The 17,237-nt window shown below is 39.0% G+C and overlaps 1 protein-coding gene across 1 annotated transcript in view; it reads left to right on the plus strand.

Annotated features, from left to right (window-relative positions):
• Positions 1-17,237, plus strand: part of ALCAM (activated leukocyte cell adhesion molecule) — a 128,272-nt gene that overhangs the window by 108,604 nt on the left and 2,431 nt on the right. Inside the window, exons 9-15 of the mRNA XM_068417320.1 lie at positions 5,532-5,644; positions 6,540-6,675; positions 6,751-6,884; positions 8,357-8,489; positions 9,229-9,267; positions 9,580-9,697; positions 16,964-17,080. Of these exons, the coding sequence (XP_068273421.1) occupies positions 5,532-5,644; positions 6,540-6,675; positions 6,751-6,884; positions 8,357-8,489; positions 9,229-9,267; positions 9,580-9,697; positions 16,964-17,051 (761 nt within the window). The 3' untranslated portion in view covers positions 17,052-17,080. The remainder of the gene's footprint in view (positions 1-5,531; positions 5,645-6,539; positions 6,676-6,750; positions 6,885-8,356; positions 8,490-9,228; positions 9,268-9,579; positions 9,698-16,963; positions 17,081-17,237) is intronic.

Raw genomic sequence — 17,237 nt, forward strand, 5'->3', positions numbered from 1 at the left:
GGTACAGATGCACTTCATGTAAACTTTGTACAGTATATGATAGTCTTGCACTGTCACATACAGTGAAAATTCTGGTATTTTATGTTTCACTCGTGAACATATATATGGCAAATTATTCTGCTCCAGCTTTGCTTTGAAATGTACTCAAACACACAAGCTGGCCCACAGTGGTATCGCTGAAGGTCATGCTTCATAGTCAAATTCACATTAGTCTAGTATGCCTTCATCTTATCTCAATGAGGTTAACATGTTAGGAGTCCAGAGAAGAGACTTAGGAATTCGATATGTTCACTTAGGACAAGTTGCTTTTTTCAGTTTTCCCAGAATCATGAGAGCTTCAGAGCTCAGTAAAGTTTCTTTAGCTGGATACTAGGGTGTTTACTCACACTTTATCAGCACCACTTTAAAAGCAGCCATTGAACTGCTTGAACCATTGAAGCAACGGTTGCTTTTCAATGGTCACTTTTAATCTGTTTATGTGAGAAAACAAGAGCAGGAACTCTTTCAAGCTTCGCTATACTATCACAGGCTGTGAAATAAGGCTCGGGCCAATGGTACTAGGTTTCCCTTGGAAACACCAATGGTCTGTAGTCTTTCCAGTAGCATAAATACCTTTTAACAGTTTACAGGTTCAGAGGGACATGATGGGTAATGAAGTTCAAAGGCTTCCACAGTCGTTTACATAAAAAGAAACTTCATGTTTGTATACTTAGTTTTTGTATTGTTTTTTTTTTTTCCTGGAAGAGGTAAAATGCATGCAGAAGATATCTGTATATGACTAATTACACTATTTCATTTAATGAATAATTTGCATTTAATAAGGTCATCTGTTTTTTTCCTACCTACCCCCCTTCTCTTTGCCGAGAGTCAGGGCATGTAAGATCTGAAGAGAGCTCTGTACTGCTGCCACTAGCTGCCCAATATCAAAGGCAGTTTGCTGTGGTATAACTGACCCTTTTATTTCACTCCATGTGGATTGCATGTCTACTTGTACTTCCATAAACAGTTACTCTAAAGAATGACTTCCTCAGCTCCAAGTTATTTATAACAAGCCAATTTTCCTTTCTCTGCTATTTGTCTGCATGTCAGAAGAGCTTCACTACAGGCGAGAAGCATGTATTTTCTTGACAGAAGTCCTTCTAGTGTTGGCAGCTAGTGCAGCTACTCAGAATTCATAGGTACAATCTAGTACCCTGCTGCCTCGCTTCACTTTGGGTTTGTTTTGTTCTGTTTTGGTTTGTTTTTCTTAAACACCTCTGTCTGCAATAAAGCCTTTGCTTAAGTGGGGCACAGTGGCCTGCAATAGTTCTGTAATTCCTGAATGCCCAGACAGTGCCCTGTCTTCAAGCTACTTCAGTGTCTTGCCTTAGCTGGTCTAAAGCATTTCTGCAGCATGTTTTCTTGTGAGGAGAACTCCTCTGAAAAAGTCATAAAACTCATAGATGCTTTATAATATCCTCCTTCATCTTTCAATTGCTTACTTTATATTAATTTTCCAGCATAACTCACTAATTTTTAGTGCTTTCTCCTTCTAATATACTTATATATTTTTGGTGTTAGATCTTCAGATGTTTTTTATGCCTCCATGATGTTTTTTGTCCTTCAACTACTTCTTATTAATGCCTATTAAATCCTACTTTTTCTCCCTCTTTTGCTTTATTGCTTACCTTTTCACATATGGATGAATATTCCTGTCTATGCTGTTACACTGGAAAAGCCTTCATTCTGAGTCAGGGCTTTTCATTTCCTTACATCTGATCTTGACACTTTATAGAGTTTTTTATTTTCACATAAATACACAACAAAAAACAGGCAATATAATAATTTTAGTTTAAGCCTGTGAATTTATGTAACTAATTTGTTACATTTCAACTGTAGTGCTTTTTCCCCACCAGATTTTATTGAGCATTATAATTACACTGGTTCTTTTCAGTGTCTAGGTAGGGAAAGGTTCTTGCTGGTATGAAAATACATTAGCACATTATAGCCCTTAAATATTTTTTTAGCAAAATATTCTGGCTCAATGCCAAGCTCTTTTTTTCCAAGATGAATGTAAATTATGAGATTCATAGAAAGTTGGAAATTGATATTAAAGCATCTGAGTTACCCATAATGTTTAGGGAAATACTTTATTTATAAAGCAAATTGAGAGGGGAAGAAAGAATCTCTTCCTTATCCACAGAACATAACGGACAACCTGGGCTCTTGCCCCTCAGAGCAGGTGGAGGATCTGTGCAGCAAGGTCCCAGTTTAAAGTCCGGCAGAGCTGAGTGCTTGTGGTTGGCGTGATTTGTCCCTCAACAGAGGGAGCAACAGAACAGGATTTATGTTATGGGGTTGGTGTTTTCACACTAAGTTGTTAATGTTCTGCCAGCTCTGTGCCTTGAGTGAGTCTGCCCAGGATTAACTGAGCAAAACTGCCAGAGGCCAGGAAGGAGAAGAGAGGGGGCTGTGGCAGAACCTGTTTACAACCACTTAAACTGCTCTAGGAGCACACCCTGTGCGAGGTGAGGAAAGCACCTAGCGATAGAGGACTGGTGTACCTTCCCTCAGCTTTGAAGCAGCAGGTGACTTTCCACCCACAGTCATTTTTCTTTATCTCTTGATACAATTGTTTCTGCACATATAACCCAGTATGGAGTAGGGCTCTGGAACTTCCTCTTAGTGATCTTTCCTTCTGCTAAAATGTCTTTTCCAGGGAAACAGATTTGCAAACCTTCCAGTAAATTCAAAGGTTTTAGAGATTTACCATTTGTGTTTCTCCATAGCTACTTTTTATAGTCTTTTCTTGTGCTTACAGACACATTGAAAATACAGGGGAAATCACCTTTTGAATGTGTCGTGGAAAAAATCTTCTGTTCTCAGTATACTAGAAGTTTCTGTTTGTCCACTAGTATATTTGGGGAGTTCAGACTACAGGCAAGTTCCATGCGTGGTTTTCCCAGTCGTAGCACAGTATTCCATCAGAGGTCCCCTTTAAATGCTGGGTTCCTCTCCTGTATGTGCAATACAGTTTCAAAACGGAAATGTTTGCTCCAGTCCTTCCTACATTAATTCCATGCCTCTCTCACATGATGTCGTAATACATGCAGAATGTACTTTTTGCCTCTTCCCTGTGCTACTTGGTATGCAGACAGCACTGAAATCAATGCAAGACTTCACATGAGACCACATTAAGAGCTAGCATGTATTGAAAATGATGCCTGATGAGAAGTTTGTTTATGAAGAACATTTCAAAGCCAAACAGGAAACATATGGAAAATTCTTGCAACAAAGTTTTTCTTTCAACGGCAAAGAAAATGAATTTTGACAGCCTTCTGTATGCAAGAAATATTTTCTTCTCATACTTCTGTACCAAGAAGAGATTATTTACTAATGGAGCGTATAAGTTGAGAGGTAAAAGTATCTACATCACATTTCTTTGTGGACCCTACAGATAAACTGGCAGAATATTAATCCAAATCAAATTGCTCTATGGAGATTTCCTAGAGGGAATCCTGTTAAATAGTAGCTTAATTCTATGCTTGCCTCATAAGTCACCTTACCAGTACTGCTCTGAGCTGCGCAGTTCATCTCACACACTGAAATTTTTCCTGAATGTCTACAGCAACCGAGACCGCTGTGTGAGAGGGGTTGTAATCTCAAAAAGGGCTGGTGGGGGGGGTGCAGGCATGCTACCCTGGAGGAAGACTGGGCTGAAGGATTGTTCTGGGCTCAGTGTCAGTCTTGCCTGAGATGAAGGCCAAAAATTTAGTAGGTTTCTGCTTCCTGTGGTGTATGTGAGAGGAGTCCCTCATGTATGGTCTTCGGTGATCTCTTGGGTTTGAGGTGCTATTTTGCTTCAGTGAACAAAAGGTTTAAGTAGATGTTGAAGGAGAGTCACCCTGGGGGGAAAAAAAATTCTTAGCTTTTTCTTCAACCACCCCTCTGCTGTGGTAGTACGTGCTCAAGAGTGACAGAGCAAGAAGAAACACATCCCATGCACCACCTGAACCTATACACAAATGCTCACTGGCTGAGTCTTGTCACTTTTTTTTTATTTCTTCTTTTTCTTTTTTTCCCTTGTGAAAGCAATGGTAAGATCTGGAGAATCTTGTTAGTTTGGTTGCATTTACTAGTTTGGGGGTGCAGGGGGAGAAATCCCCAGAGGAATACAGAAACAAAATGCCATTTTCTCTCTTCAGCAAGTTCTTTGCTTTACTCTCATGCACAGATGAAAGTACAGTCCTTGTGACCTCTCGGACTAAACATTAAACCTGTAATACATATAATAATGCAGACTAATACTACAGGATGGACCCTACTTGTTCCCTCAAGTTCTGCCTTTAATTACAATGGTGTTCCCTAACGACTAAATGAAGCCAGTAGCTAAGCTCACTGTTTTGTTAAAGAAGGCTCACTGTTTTCTCTTTCCTCTACCAACTGTGATTTTGCCTCAAGCTTTTTCTAAACTCTGCTTAAAAGCCCAAAGTATGTTTTGCCATCCTTTTCCAGCAGGTACTGTATTCGTAATGAAATCATGTGTGCTTGCTGTTTGAGTCTGTGTGTGTGTGTGTGTGCATCTGTGGTAGTCATTTGACCAGGCAACTTGGCTTAGCAAGCAAGGCACTGTGAGAGGGGAAGCAAAATAGAAGCTTAGCTTGTCAAACTCTGCTTTTCTTTCAGTGTAGGATTTTTTTTTTTTGAAAAAGAAAACACTAGCCCGCCGAATCCATATACTGAGAAAAATCTAGAGCAGTGTTTCCTGACCCTTCTGTTACTGGCTTTCACCCTGCCTTGTGTCAAACAGAGCTATCACTGACTGCAATTTCTCTGGAGACGAAACAGATCAGGCAAAGCTTGGACTCTGAGTTACACAAAAATGGCTTTTTAAGTTACAAATGAAAACAAATAAATCAAAGAGTCTCATGTGTGGACCCCCAACCCTGTAATTCAGACCTCTTGCCCCTTCAGTCAGTATCATGTCTTCTATATCCTGTATTGACCGTCCTCATCCTCTCCAGATGCTGAGGATAAAAATCAACTTGTTTTATCAGGTTCGAGAGAGTTTTACCCCTTGTCCTCCTATCCTCTTTTCCACACTTACTGTTCAGGTTAATCTGTGCCCACCTGCATGAGTCCTGCCCTGAAGATACATTTCTACCTGGGTAGCAAGGTACCCTCTCAGCAGTGTGTGCTTTCCCTTTCAAGATGCACATACTGATATGTGAAGTACTCCTTCAGATTCTTGTACCTCCTCTGTCATTCTTTCAGGAGTACAAAGTGAAAAAAATGTATCCATTTGCCTAGTGATTAGTGAGTTCTTGCTTTTCCTTTTAGCCTATAATTACAGCCAAAACGTGAATGTTCTCCAGTGCCTATTTTAGAATAATTCTCTCTTCTCTCTTACTTGCAAAATTGACTTAGATATTGAAGAAATGAAATTTTGAATTTAATGAGTGCAATTAGTCACGTTTTCTTTCCTTGGTAAGCCTTTGAAATGGGCCAGGCTTTCAGAGATTAACTTTTGACAAATATCCTTTCTATCCCAGATTTGGATTTGCAGCTTACTCCTAGCGGAGAAGTCACAAAACAGATTGGAGAGGCCCTGCCTGTGTCATGCACAATTTCTTCTAGTAGAAATGCAACTGTGTTTTGGATAAAGGTCAGTAATTCATCTACTTCACACTTCATCTGAGTGTTCTCCTCTCCATATTGCTGCTGCTACTTCAGTGTTTTGGAAGGAAGTCATTCATTGGGCTTTTTAAAAGAATGTTGTTAAAATGGGTCTTACACATATTGCTGAAATGAGAGCTACTGACTCAAGTTGATGTCAGTTACTGTAATTATCGGCTCAGTTTTCAAATGGAGAGAAGTAATGCCCACTGTAACACAGATAGAAGGTTTTTGAAACGGTCTGTACAAGGCCCTTTGAGAATCAGGTCCCTCTAAGAAGGAAAGCCCATTTGGAGGAATTTGGGTTCATTAACCATTTTCTCAGAGGCAAGCTTGGTCTTGGTTCCAATGAACATAATAAAAGGGCAAGACATGTTGAGAGATCAAATGTTAGCAACTGGTGTTCGTTGGCTGGTGAAAAAGGTAGCGGTCATAGATGATGGGTTTAAATTAAACCTATACTGCAGTAAACTAAAAATAATGATACCTGATGGTTGTTTAGAAGCATATGTTGATCTCATAAGCCTGGTTCCTAGAGGAGAGTTGTCTGTGTCTCAAACAGCTTGTACGACTAGTGGTTTTGGCCAGCCTACTAGAAAAGCTCAGAACTAATAATTGATCCCATCTATGCCCTTGATTTGAAAGCAGAGTTGTTCCAGAAGAAGGGAGGTGGCTTTTATAAACCTTCAGTAGTTTCCACTTCTCATGCTGTTGTGTTGCTGTCAGCTATTCAAATGTAGTTATTAATGGGGGAACACTTTAAGAGTAAGGCTCTAATCTACCAAAGCATGTGAAAAATTCCGTTGATAGTAGTCACATTTGTAATTTAGAGGTTAATGTATTTTGAGTTAGAATTCGCAGAGATTAACTCCTTACTTTATCAGGACAATACCAGAATGCAAACAAGTCCATCATTTTCAAGTCTTCAGTATCAAGATGCTGGAAACTACATCTGTGAAACTACTCTGCAGGAGGTTGAAGGGTTAAAGAAAAGAAAGACACTTAAACTTATTGTGGAAGGTAAGGGAGCAGATAGCTATGATTATTAACTGTCCTTTTCAAGCAAAATGTTTAACTGTCATATTGTTCTTGTAGGAAAACCTCAAATCAAAATGACAAAGAAAACCAACACAAATAAAATGTCTAAAACGATTATCTGCCATGTGGAAGGTTTCCCCAAACCAGCAGTGCAATGGACAGTTACTGGTAGTGGAAGCATCATAAATAAAGCAAGTATCTTTCTTCTTATTTTATTCACCAAACAGTAGTGCATAGGAGGTGCGATTTAAAATCAAGGAACATTTTCCAGGTAGTGAGATTGAAAAAACTATTTCATTTATCTAAGAGAATGTTAAGTGGTAGATGTAGCTACATGGTACCTACATGGATGATTTCTGATGATAAAGGTCTTTTGAATAGAGCAGGTGGAGGCACAGAAGATCCACTGGCTACAAGCCAAAGCTGGAAGGAAAAATAAAAGGTTACAAATGAAATATGAATTTTTAAGTGAGGGTACTCAGTCGTTTTATCTGGGTAATGTGGTGATTTTGCCATTGCATAAAGAATTTACAAATAATGATGGAACTATGGAACTTAAATTAAAAAGCAAATGGGTACTTGATGTAGGCATTAACTGGGTGACATGTAATGAAATGTCATAAGTACAAGTCAGAAAATATGGTCGATATGGTTCCTTATGGGCTTTGCAGTTTTTATCCTAATTTTTGTAGTTGTTTTTGTATGGTTATACCTGTTCTTTCTCAGTGAAAACAGAACCCTAATGCAGTCATCCTGGGGGAAAAATAAGGAGTACCCGTATGCAGCAGGAAAAACACTAAGCAAACTGAAGTATTTTCATATTGATTACCAAATCACGTGCAAAGCATTTCCACATTTTGCCTTAGCAGGAAAAATAAATGAGGCTTCTATACAAGCAGTCAGAAACTGGAAGTATAATGCACAGTGCTCCTGTAGATTTCATTACTCCATTAGGTTTTGCTTTAATCCTACAGAATTATGTATAGCTGTCAAAATTTGTCCATTTATTTGAAGCTATAGGGCAGGAATTGTCTTGACAGCTATATAAATGATAGAAAATAATTTTCTCTGGGCATTGTATTAATCTAAGAATGATGTACAGCAAGTTTAAGGAACAACTTCACATCACTATTACAGTACAGATACTGCAGGTACTACTAAATCCATGTGGCTTGGCAAAATAATGCTTAGTGTGGAAATTAACTTGGAATGCCAGAAAGTGGAAAACTTACACTGATTATTTTCCTTATAAAGACATAAATGAAAAACAGCAAGATGGAAAGAAATGAGAACTTAGAAGTTTGGTTTGGGGTTTTTTTTGAAGAATTTTGTTACTTGGAATATTTTCTAAATAGTCAAAAGAAACAAAAGCAAATAAAGGATGTGGTAAACTTTCTCAAAAATGCCTCTTTATCAGTGGTCTTACAGTGCACACTATACAAAACGTAGCTGTAACTGGATATCTTGGCCAAAGCATTTTCTTGCAAATGTTCACATTACCATTTAATAAAATAATGCATTATTTCTATTGTTATTGTTTGAAAAACTGAAATATAGTTGAAAGTTACTTCCCTCTGAAAATTTTCAGTGTGTGATACAGGTAATGCATGTATCGTTCTTTGCATTTTTCAAGGATACTAATACTCATTTTTTGCCTTTTCAGACAGAGGAGACCAGATATGTTAATGGAAAATTTTCCAGTAAAATTGTAATTGCTCCCGAGGAAAATGTGACTTTAACTTGCATTGCAGAAAATCAGCTAGAAAGGACTGTGACCTCCCTGAACGTCTCTGCTAGTGAGTGTCTTCTAAAGACCATTTCCTTAAAGTTGTAGTTTCACATAAAGTACCCACACTTCACACTCATATGAAGAGTAGTTCTGCACAATAATATTAATACTAAGATATTTAACCTTTTAGTCTTAAGTCAAGCAATTGTAAATCCACTCTGGATCAGTAGTACATAAAATTCATTGATAGCTTTCTGGATTAAGTCACTTAGTCTTCATTACTTTCTTAGCTAGCTATCTCATGTATGCAATGTATTTACTTTTGTAAATAATATTACAAGATAATAGTACAAAAATATTGCAAAATAATAGATTACTTACAAAGATTAAAGTCTTTATTTATTACTAAATTAACATAATCTTTTAGTCCCTGAATTCCAGTTTATTATTACTGGTATGACTTGATGCAGGACAGAAATCAGCCATGCTGGGCTTTAATCAAATGCCACTTTTCAATGATGAAAGGTGGTGAGAAGTTACAGTTTGTGGAAGGGTAGCACAGAAATACGCAGTCAGAACTATTTCTGAGATTAATGTTACAGGTTTTGAATAAGATTCTTCAATTGGATATATTATAGTTACAAAAGAAAGACTTCCACTTAACGATAAGATTAATTACCTTGCTGTTTGGGAAACACTGCATTAAGCTTCAGTGTTTCTGTCATTTCTTTAAATAGGCAATTAACGGTGATGTTCAGCTATAACACATTTTATCTTTAAATTAATTTTAATGTTTTGCATTTCAGTAAGTATTCCAGAATACGATGAGCCAGAGGATAGAAATGGTATGTATGGTTTTCTGTCTCCATAACCCTTTCTGTTGATTGTCTCAGTTCAAGACCTGTGTAGCATCACTGAATAATTTCCACAGTCCCTCAAATTTGGGCTCGATTTGAAATAGCTGGTGCCATGGTTGACTAAGAATGTGACTTGCTCGAAGCTTTAAATGTGTTTTTTAAGAACAATGCCTACTTTTTTTTTTTAATTTTGACTTTCTAACCCCTTTTCTTGTTTCTGATGGAAATTCTTCAGAAATGGTGTAATGCTTTACTTTATCATAGGTCGGTCACCTCATTAACTTTTCTTCTTTGCTTCAGATGACAATAGCGAAAAGGTTAATGACCAAGCAAAGCTAATAGTGGGGATTGTAGTCGGTCTTCTGCTGGCTGCTCTGGTTGCAGGTGTTGTCTACTGGCTCTATGTGAAGAAATCAAAGTAAGAATTTGTGGAAAATTTGATACTAAATTGAAAAAAAAAGAATCATAAGCAGAAATGTATGTTTACCTGTTTTCCTTCCTGCAGCTTTCCAGTAGTCTGAGTGGGGAAAAGTTGTACAGTAGGTGCATTTAATAGAGAAAGGAACCTTGGTACCTCTGGTCGGCCTGTCCTGATGCTTAACAGGACTCATCTCCTGGAGGTGGGGCTCCAAGACTTCTCATCGGTCATCACCTGTAGTGAGGTTCTCTTTACTGACAGCCAAGTCTGGGTGGATTCTTACATTTAAATATAGTACCTGCTACTGAATTGTGAGATGTTACCTCTGTGTGACTTTACTGGTACTAGAAACTGTCTTCATTTAGAAGCTGGGTAGCTCATTTGCTTTAAAAATGCAATAAATTACAGAGTAAGTCTAAACCATTTGAGGGAGAAGAGAGATCCTTAATTCATTTGTTCATATATACTTTGAGATCTCTAAAGTAAAATTGGTAAAGATAGACATTGTGTTGCTGAAAATCTAGAAGCTATCATCCAAATCAATATGTTTTGGACACGCTAGGCATAGGACAGGATTTGCCAGTGAGGCCTGCTTTGTTTCTTTGTTATCACACAGGCTCGCTTGAGAAGATGAACTGGATGATCTCAAAAAATAACCGTGTTTCTCCATCCTTTTAAAGATGGCCATGGCTGTGTGCCATTTGGCCTTAACCCCAGACATTTGTCTCCAGGGAGAACAGAGGGCAGGTTTGCTCTCTGAAGGGTTCCTTACAGCTGCTTCTCAACAGGGAAGATTAAGGTAGTTATGTATAACATGCACAAATCAGTACAGGTATAGAAGTAATCTTAAAGTTCAGTTGTTCTTTCTATGACGTTTCATTAAAATTGGATCAAAAAAGATCTAAAATATACCAGTGGGATTTTACTATGAACAAATGTATTTTCATTGATGTGCAAGTACAATAAGGAATTCTCCATCTGCTTGAAAATACTCTTTTTTGGATAATACAGAAGGATTTTACTCCAGCCATAACTGAGCAGGTTTTGGAAGTTTTTCAAATAAAGAATTGCTATAAATTACCCAAGCACAGAACCACATTCAGATATTACACAGGCAAAAAAATTATTTTTTACAAAACTTATGCTTCTTTTGGTAGAAATTAAAAAGTAATAATATGTTGTTGAGCTCCTCCCACACTTTGCTACTCATGTAATTATGTCCAGAATTATTTTCTTTTGTCTTTCCTTTTGAATATAAGAATGTGGAATCATGAAACTGTCATTCACTGGTTTGGGGTTTTTTGGAAGAGGTGGTTTTTGGGTATAAGGAAACCAGAGAAGGTAGGGTATCTTTTCTTGTACCATTATGTTTATAAATATGTAAAGGGTAAGTGTCAAGAGGATGGAGCCAGGCTCTTCTCAGTGACATCCCTTGACAGGACAAGGGGCAATGGGTGCAAGCTGGAACACAGGAGGTTCCACTTAAATTTGAGGAAAAACTTCTTTACGGTGAGGGTGACTGAACACTGGAACAGGCTGCCCAGAGAGGTTGTGGACTCTCCTTCTCTGGAGACATTCAAAACCCGCCTGGACGCGTTCCTGTGTGATATGGTCTAGGCAATCCTGCCCCGGCAGGGGGATTGGACTAGATGATCCTTCGAGGTCCCTTCCAATCCCTAACATTCTGTGATTCTGTGATTCTGTGATTATGTAGCATGAGGAGAGCTAACAAGAATCTTAGAATATAGCATGTCCTTTGCTGAGATCAGTTTATGACTTAAGTTTTTCAGCTTCAAAGATAGGATACAGTGTATTCTAAATGGCCAACACTTCTTTTCCTCATGCTCATCTTCTCTTCTACAAGCTTAGAGTAAAAATTAGAGCTAGAATTGATGAGACAGGTTCACTGGGAACAAATAAAAATCCCTGTAGAGTTAAATACTGTACTTCATATTTGATACATGGTTACTGGCCTCTGAAACCCTTAACTGATGCATCATCACTGACAATCTGCTGTTCTCAGCATATATTTAAGTTGATCTGTTGTTACCCTCCCTGCTTCCTGCACACCATACTTGCAAGAGCAAGCGGAGTGTCAGTACCTATTCTGGCAAAGTTTTCACCACGAATTATAGCCTAGAAATCAAAGCAGACCTTGTCAAAAGCACCGTACACCTTTAGACACATGCTGTGTCTAATCACAACCCTTCCATCTCCATACAGGCCAAGCGTTAGTAGTTATTTTTTGAACCCACCCTTGAACAGTAACTCACCTAATCTCTATCCCCAAAGTGACGCCAAAGGAAAGTCTGAGAAGGCAGCAGCACAGAACTTTCCAAGTCTGCCGAGGCAAGAAAAACATTACTTTTTTTCATTATTGATGTTGTGGTTTGTATAATCTTCTATTGTCTTGTCATCCACACTAAGTAGGAATTACACTTGTAGCCTTGGAATATATTCACAATAAGTCACTTCTGTAGTTACTCACTGCCTCAGCTCCACTTGATGCAAAAGCTGGTTATTGCCACATACTCTTTTCACTATATTATCCCATAAATCAGGGACTCATCTGTATTCCACATCCTGCAACCAGCCCCCTCTTCAATAAAGAGCTGAGGCTACCTACCCCAGCATGCTATGTTTCTCCTTCATCTGAGCAGAAGGCCAAAGACTTGTTTTCTACATATTTCTCCTTTTTCCAGAAAAGATATTTTAAACTAATTTGCACCAAACAAAATATAATTTAGCACTTCAGAATCTTTCTAAAGTTTTTGTGTCAGACGTCAGTCAAGTGATTCTAGGACACCCATCTTCAGAAAATCCTTCATACATGAAATTTTCACCTTGCCAGAAACAGCCAAGAGTACAGCACAAATTAAAGGTTTAGAGAGAAGTTAATGCATCCAGCACCCTGTATCCCTGTTCTCTAGGCATGGAAGTTTTGCATGTGGATTGGACCTGTGTCCCATTTTTGTTCCTTTGGTTTGGAGGTGCACACATCTCAAGTCACAGAAGGCTAGATCAAGGTTAAAGTGGATTAAAATGCAGTGAGGGAAAATTCAGCTGGGCAAATGGAAGCACAGCAGCAGTCTTAAGATTGTTCATACTCTGAGCACACCAAACTCTTAAAATTCTTCTTAGGTCAGAGTAATCAAGAACGTTACTAGTGTCTCTGTAACTGAACACTTGAAGCATAACAACTCTGCTTTTCTGATACTTTATAGGGAACTAGTGTGTGAATTCAAACGTGGCAGGCCAAATACATAGGAAAGCTGTATGTTTTGAACAAGACTCAGCATTTCTGTTGTTTTTCGTGCAAGTCCCTTCCAGAGAAAAGACAAACTTAGAAACATCTCTGAAAAGTGTCAGTTCACATCACAAACCTTCTATAAAAGTGGCACAAATTAAAAAAAATGGTCACTCATTTCTTGATGACTGGAATATTTTTCTAATATCTCTGCCTTTTTTCTGACTGATAGACATTTGAAAATAATTGGAGGAAGTGGAAGGTAAGATTGGGGTAAAGAGAAAGAGGTTGCAGATAATCCAGATTTGGATGTATAAGACCGTTAGCTCCTAGAAAATCTTTTGCAGCAGTGCAGCTGAACGTCTAACATGCCTTTCAAAAGTAACGCAGGCTTTAATGAAATTCGTGTCTCTTGCTTCAGCACCCAGAACTACACCGATGTGTATTCTCTTACCTGTCATTATTGCAAGCTTGGCTAACAAGGACAAAGAGCACTGCAGATTTTCTTCCTTAAACAGTGTTGAGGGTGAGGTCTAGACTTGGGAGATTAAAAGAAATCAGGAATTAAAACCAAACAACAATTTCTAGGTCATCTATATGTAGTCTATATTTACCCTACAGCAGGCAAAACAATTGAGATGGAAAATGGCCTTTATATTAAGAACAGTGCTATGAACAGTATCTAAACAAAATCCATGAAAATAACGGCCCCTCAGCACGCACACACACACACTCCAGAGAAAACTAAAAACCTCACTTTGGTACTACGTGCAGAGAGATTTTGATTAGGATTCCCTGAGGATCATTATTTTCCTGAAGAGCAGGCATGGATAAATGTAAAATAGGAGTCATAATTTTAGGAAGAGCTGGGAATGATCTATGTTTTACAAATGAATTTTAAAAAAAGTTGAGAGACATAAGTAAACATATTCATACAACCAGCTTCTCACTCTTCGGAACGATATGGCCAGAGCATGCTAAGGTGTGGGCTATAGGTAATGTTGAAGTGTGTGAGATGGCCTGGGCAACATGGGCTGTCTTCTCCTTCTCGGCAAATCCTCAGGAGTGTTTCCGTCCATTCGGACAGAGTTGCCCAGCTGCTCAGGTAGCATCAGGGAGTCGCTCTTGAGTTGCAAAGGGAGCAAGCTGACAGGAGTTAATGCACAGAAAAAGTACGGAACAACCGTAGTTGAACATCAGGATGGCAAAGGACAGTTTGTTCTATGCCTCAAGTCACCTCAGGAAGAGATGGAAACCATGTTGTGAGCCATTTGTCTGTTACAAACCCAGGCCACGTTTGTTGAGCCCTGAGGATTGGTGCCGTGCCAGGGTCGCCTGTTCCCCTGCTTTGTCAGAGCACTGCCAATGAATCACACTGGTGCAACTCAGTGCAAAATTACTCTTCTGTCTCTTAATGACACTATTTAGATAGCACTAAAAAAGGCAGCAGTATGGCTTGTGCTGAGGGGGTGAATCTGCCTAGATAGCAGGATTTGGGGAACACAAACAAGAAAAAATCAGCAAGATCAACAAACCACCAGAATTAAACTGCTGTATTTCAGTCTGGGGCACTGAGAATCTAAATCCGTCTGATTGTCAGACATGAAAAACTGCTGCTCTCATTTCAAGCAAGCTGTATATACCATCCTCCAAAAGAGTTGTGGATTGCCTGCCTCTTTAAAAGTCAGAGTGCTGCCTTTTCAGTCTCCTGTTTTCACCCATTTTGGCCTCAGGAAAATAGAGGTGACATTTAGTGAGGGGAACAGTTTCACTGAATGCAGAACTAAAATAGAACACTTTAAAAATCAAAACCTGATCGCATTGCAGGACCTCCCAGGTTTAGTCATTGAATAATTTTAACCTAATCAAAGACCACTAAATGCTAGTTATAGTTCCCTCTGCTGTTAAGTGTCAGGTCATGTGAAATCCAGTCTGTTTTGGGCACTGTAAAACTCTTGATAAAAGGCCAAAAAAAAAAAATCACACTGAGCCATTTCAATAGTGTATCCAGTCCACTCTCTTGTCTCTAAGAGCAGACATAAGCAGTTACACGAGGGCAGACCTGCATGACACTGCTTTCTCACTTCCAACTCATTTCAACTCAGGTAATTGCCCAAGTCCTCATTCTTTCAGCTTTTCATCTCTTTCCCTACCGTCTCCAGTTTTGTAAGGCTTATTTATGGAAAAGACTCATTAGCCACATGACAAGCCAAATCCTGTGCTCTACCTAAAACAAACATTTTTTTTTCATTTAAAAAAAAGAAGGGTTTTTTTTTATTTTTTAAGGGATTTGTTTGTTTGAGGATTTGTTTGTTTTTTACTAGGACTAAAGAGACTTGTGAAAGGTTATTAAGATCACAGAACGTCAATCTCTACGAAGCATTGAATTTTCTTCTTCATTGCATCTTACATCCTTTCCTTCTGTGCACATCACGTGCTTCAGGTTTTGAACACCAGAAGAAAGTAGAAAGTTACTGCGTAATAGAAATTTACCATTGTAGAACAAGTCACTTGGTGATATAATCTCAGCATTTTAAAAAATAAATTTGCCAGCAATAAGCAGAAGTTTGGATCTTTGCAGTAAGTGGATTTTCAGCACAGACACCTTGCTGTCGGCCCCACAAACATAAGAGACACTCTAAAACCAATAGTAAAAGGTAAATGCAGCTTTGAAGCATTCAGTGTAATGGGGGGGATTTGGGGCCCAGAATGCCATGCCCCCAGCACTCCACCTCCCACGCTGCTCCCCAGCCCAGAGAGCAGCATTCCAGCAGTGCTCCCAGAGGCGCTGAGGGTGAGGTGCGTTTGCACCCCGTCAGAAGCTCTTCTGAGACAAGAACTAAACTGTACTCTCTTAACAGTACCGGTCAAGGCTACTCCAGCTCAGGGCACACATAGTGGTTGGCCACTGCTGGCGGCCTTTGCTCAGATGGAGGATGTGCACAGAAACACTCCCATAGCAAAAAATCAGATCAGCAGTTTTGGGAGGTACATACCTGCATGGTGTCAGCGTGACATGTCACACTATCTTGCTAACCTGTGTCTTCATTGTATTTTGCAAGTCAGCATCACTACGGGTCTCTACCCTGAAGCAAGGGTGAGCATATGCATGAATCTGTGACAATGGACGTTATTTTCTGTAGGGAAAACAATTTATCCATAGAGAAAATGCATATACGATGATCTGCTTTGACACAAGGGATTTACTTTGTCCCACTCAAAGCATTTGTCCAGTTACATTTTAAAAATTGCAGCCTTCAAAATGTTACTGCAGCACTGCAGGAATCTTTCACCTTGGCAGACAGTGAGGTTTCTCACACGTTAAATGAATGGCTTAGTCGTTTTATTGTGCTAAGCTAAACTAAGCACTTAACTCATTAATTCATCTCCACTACTTGCATTAAGGAAGACCTGCTATTTTAAATGAGGCATACCTCTTTTTTTCCTCCTCAAACATTTACACAATCTCTCATTTACCCAAAGCTTGTCAGTCATAGCCAGCACAGATCTGGAAACCAGATGGGTTTTTTCGGTGTTGCCGGAATTTTCATTACTTTCTCCACAGTTGAAGAGCTGCTGTTCAGCACGGGCTCTGAAAGTCAATCACTGCAAATACACGGAAGATAGCTATGCTGATTAAGATATCTTAGCCACACATAACGTTTTACTACACCTTAAAGCAAACTCGTTTACTGAAACAAGCTACACAATTAATTTGTCAAGAAACACAGATCTGCACAGCTGATTTAACATGATGAAATGTCTGCTAGCTGAGAATGATTCCGGATTCCTCAAAAAGTGAAACACATGCACAGCCCTACTGGAATACCTCCTGTGGTACTAACTCCAGTGGGGAAACTGGTGCTGTTGGTCTGTTTACAGACATATGCAAGCCTGTTGCTCTGCTCAGACCAGAACTGTAAGAATTTCATGTATTACTGAACAGGGAGGAGACAGTGTCGTTAGGATGGAACAAAATGCTGTAGACATGTAAAAATGACCTTAACTTTTCATTATAGGACAGCATCAAAACATGTAGACAAAGATCTTGGAAATATAGAAGAAAACAAAAAGCTAGAAGAAAACAATCATAAATCTGAAACTTAAGAGACAAAATGTGTCCGTCATCATTCCAGGTAAGTGTATTCATATTGCAGCATTTAACATCTCTTTTGTCCACCATTTCTCTCTAGTGATCTGTGCCTAGTGGTCACAGTGGTAGCTTGGAGTCTGTGGCTCACCTCTCAGAGGTTAAACAGGGGAGTATTTTGAGTGGTGCAGCATTAGGACAGA

Source organism: Nyctibius grandis, chromosome 23 (genome assembly GCF_013368605.1).
Source record: "Nyctibius grandis isolate bNycGra1 chromosome 23, bNycGra1.pri, whole genome shotgun sequence".
Taxonomy (NCBI): Eukaryota; Metazoa; Chordata; class Aves; order Nyctibiiformes; family Nyctibiidae; genus Nyctibius; species Nyctibius grandis.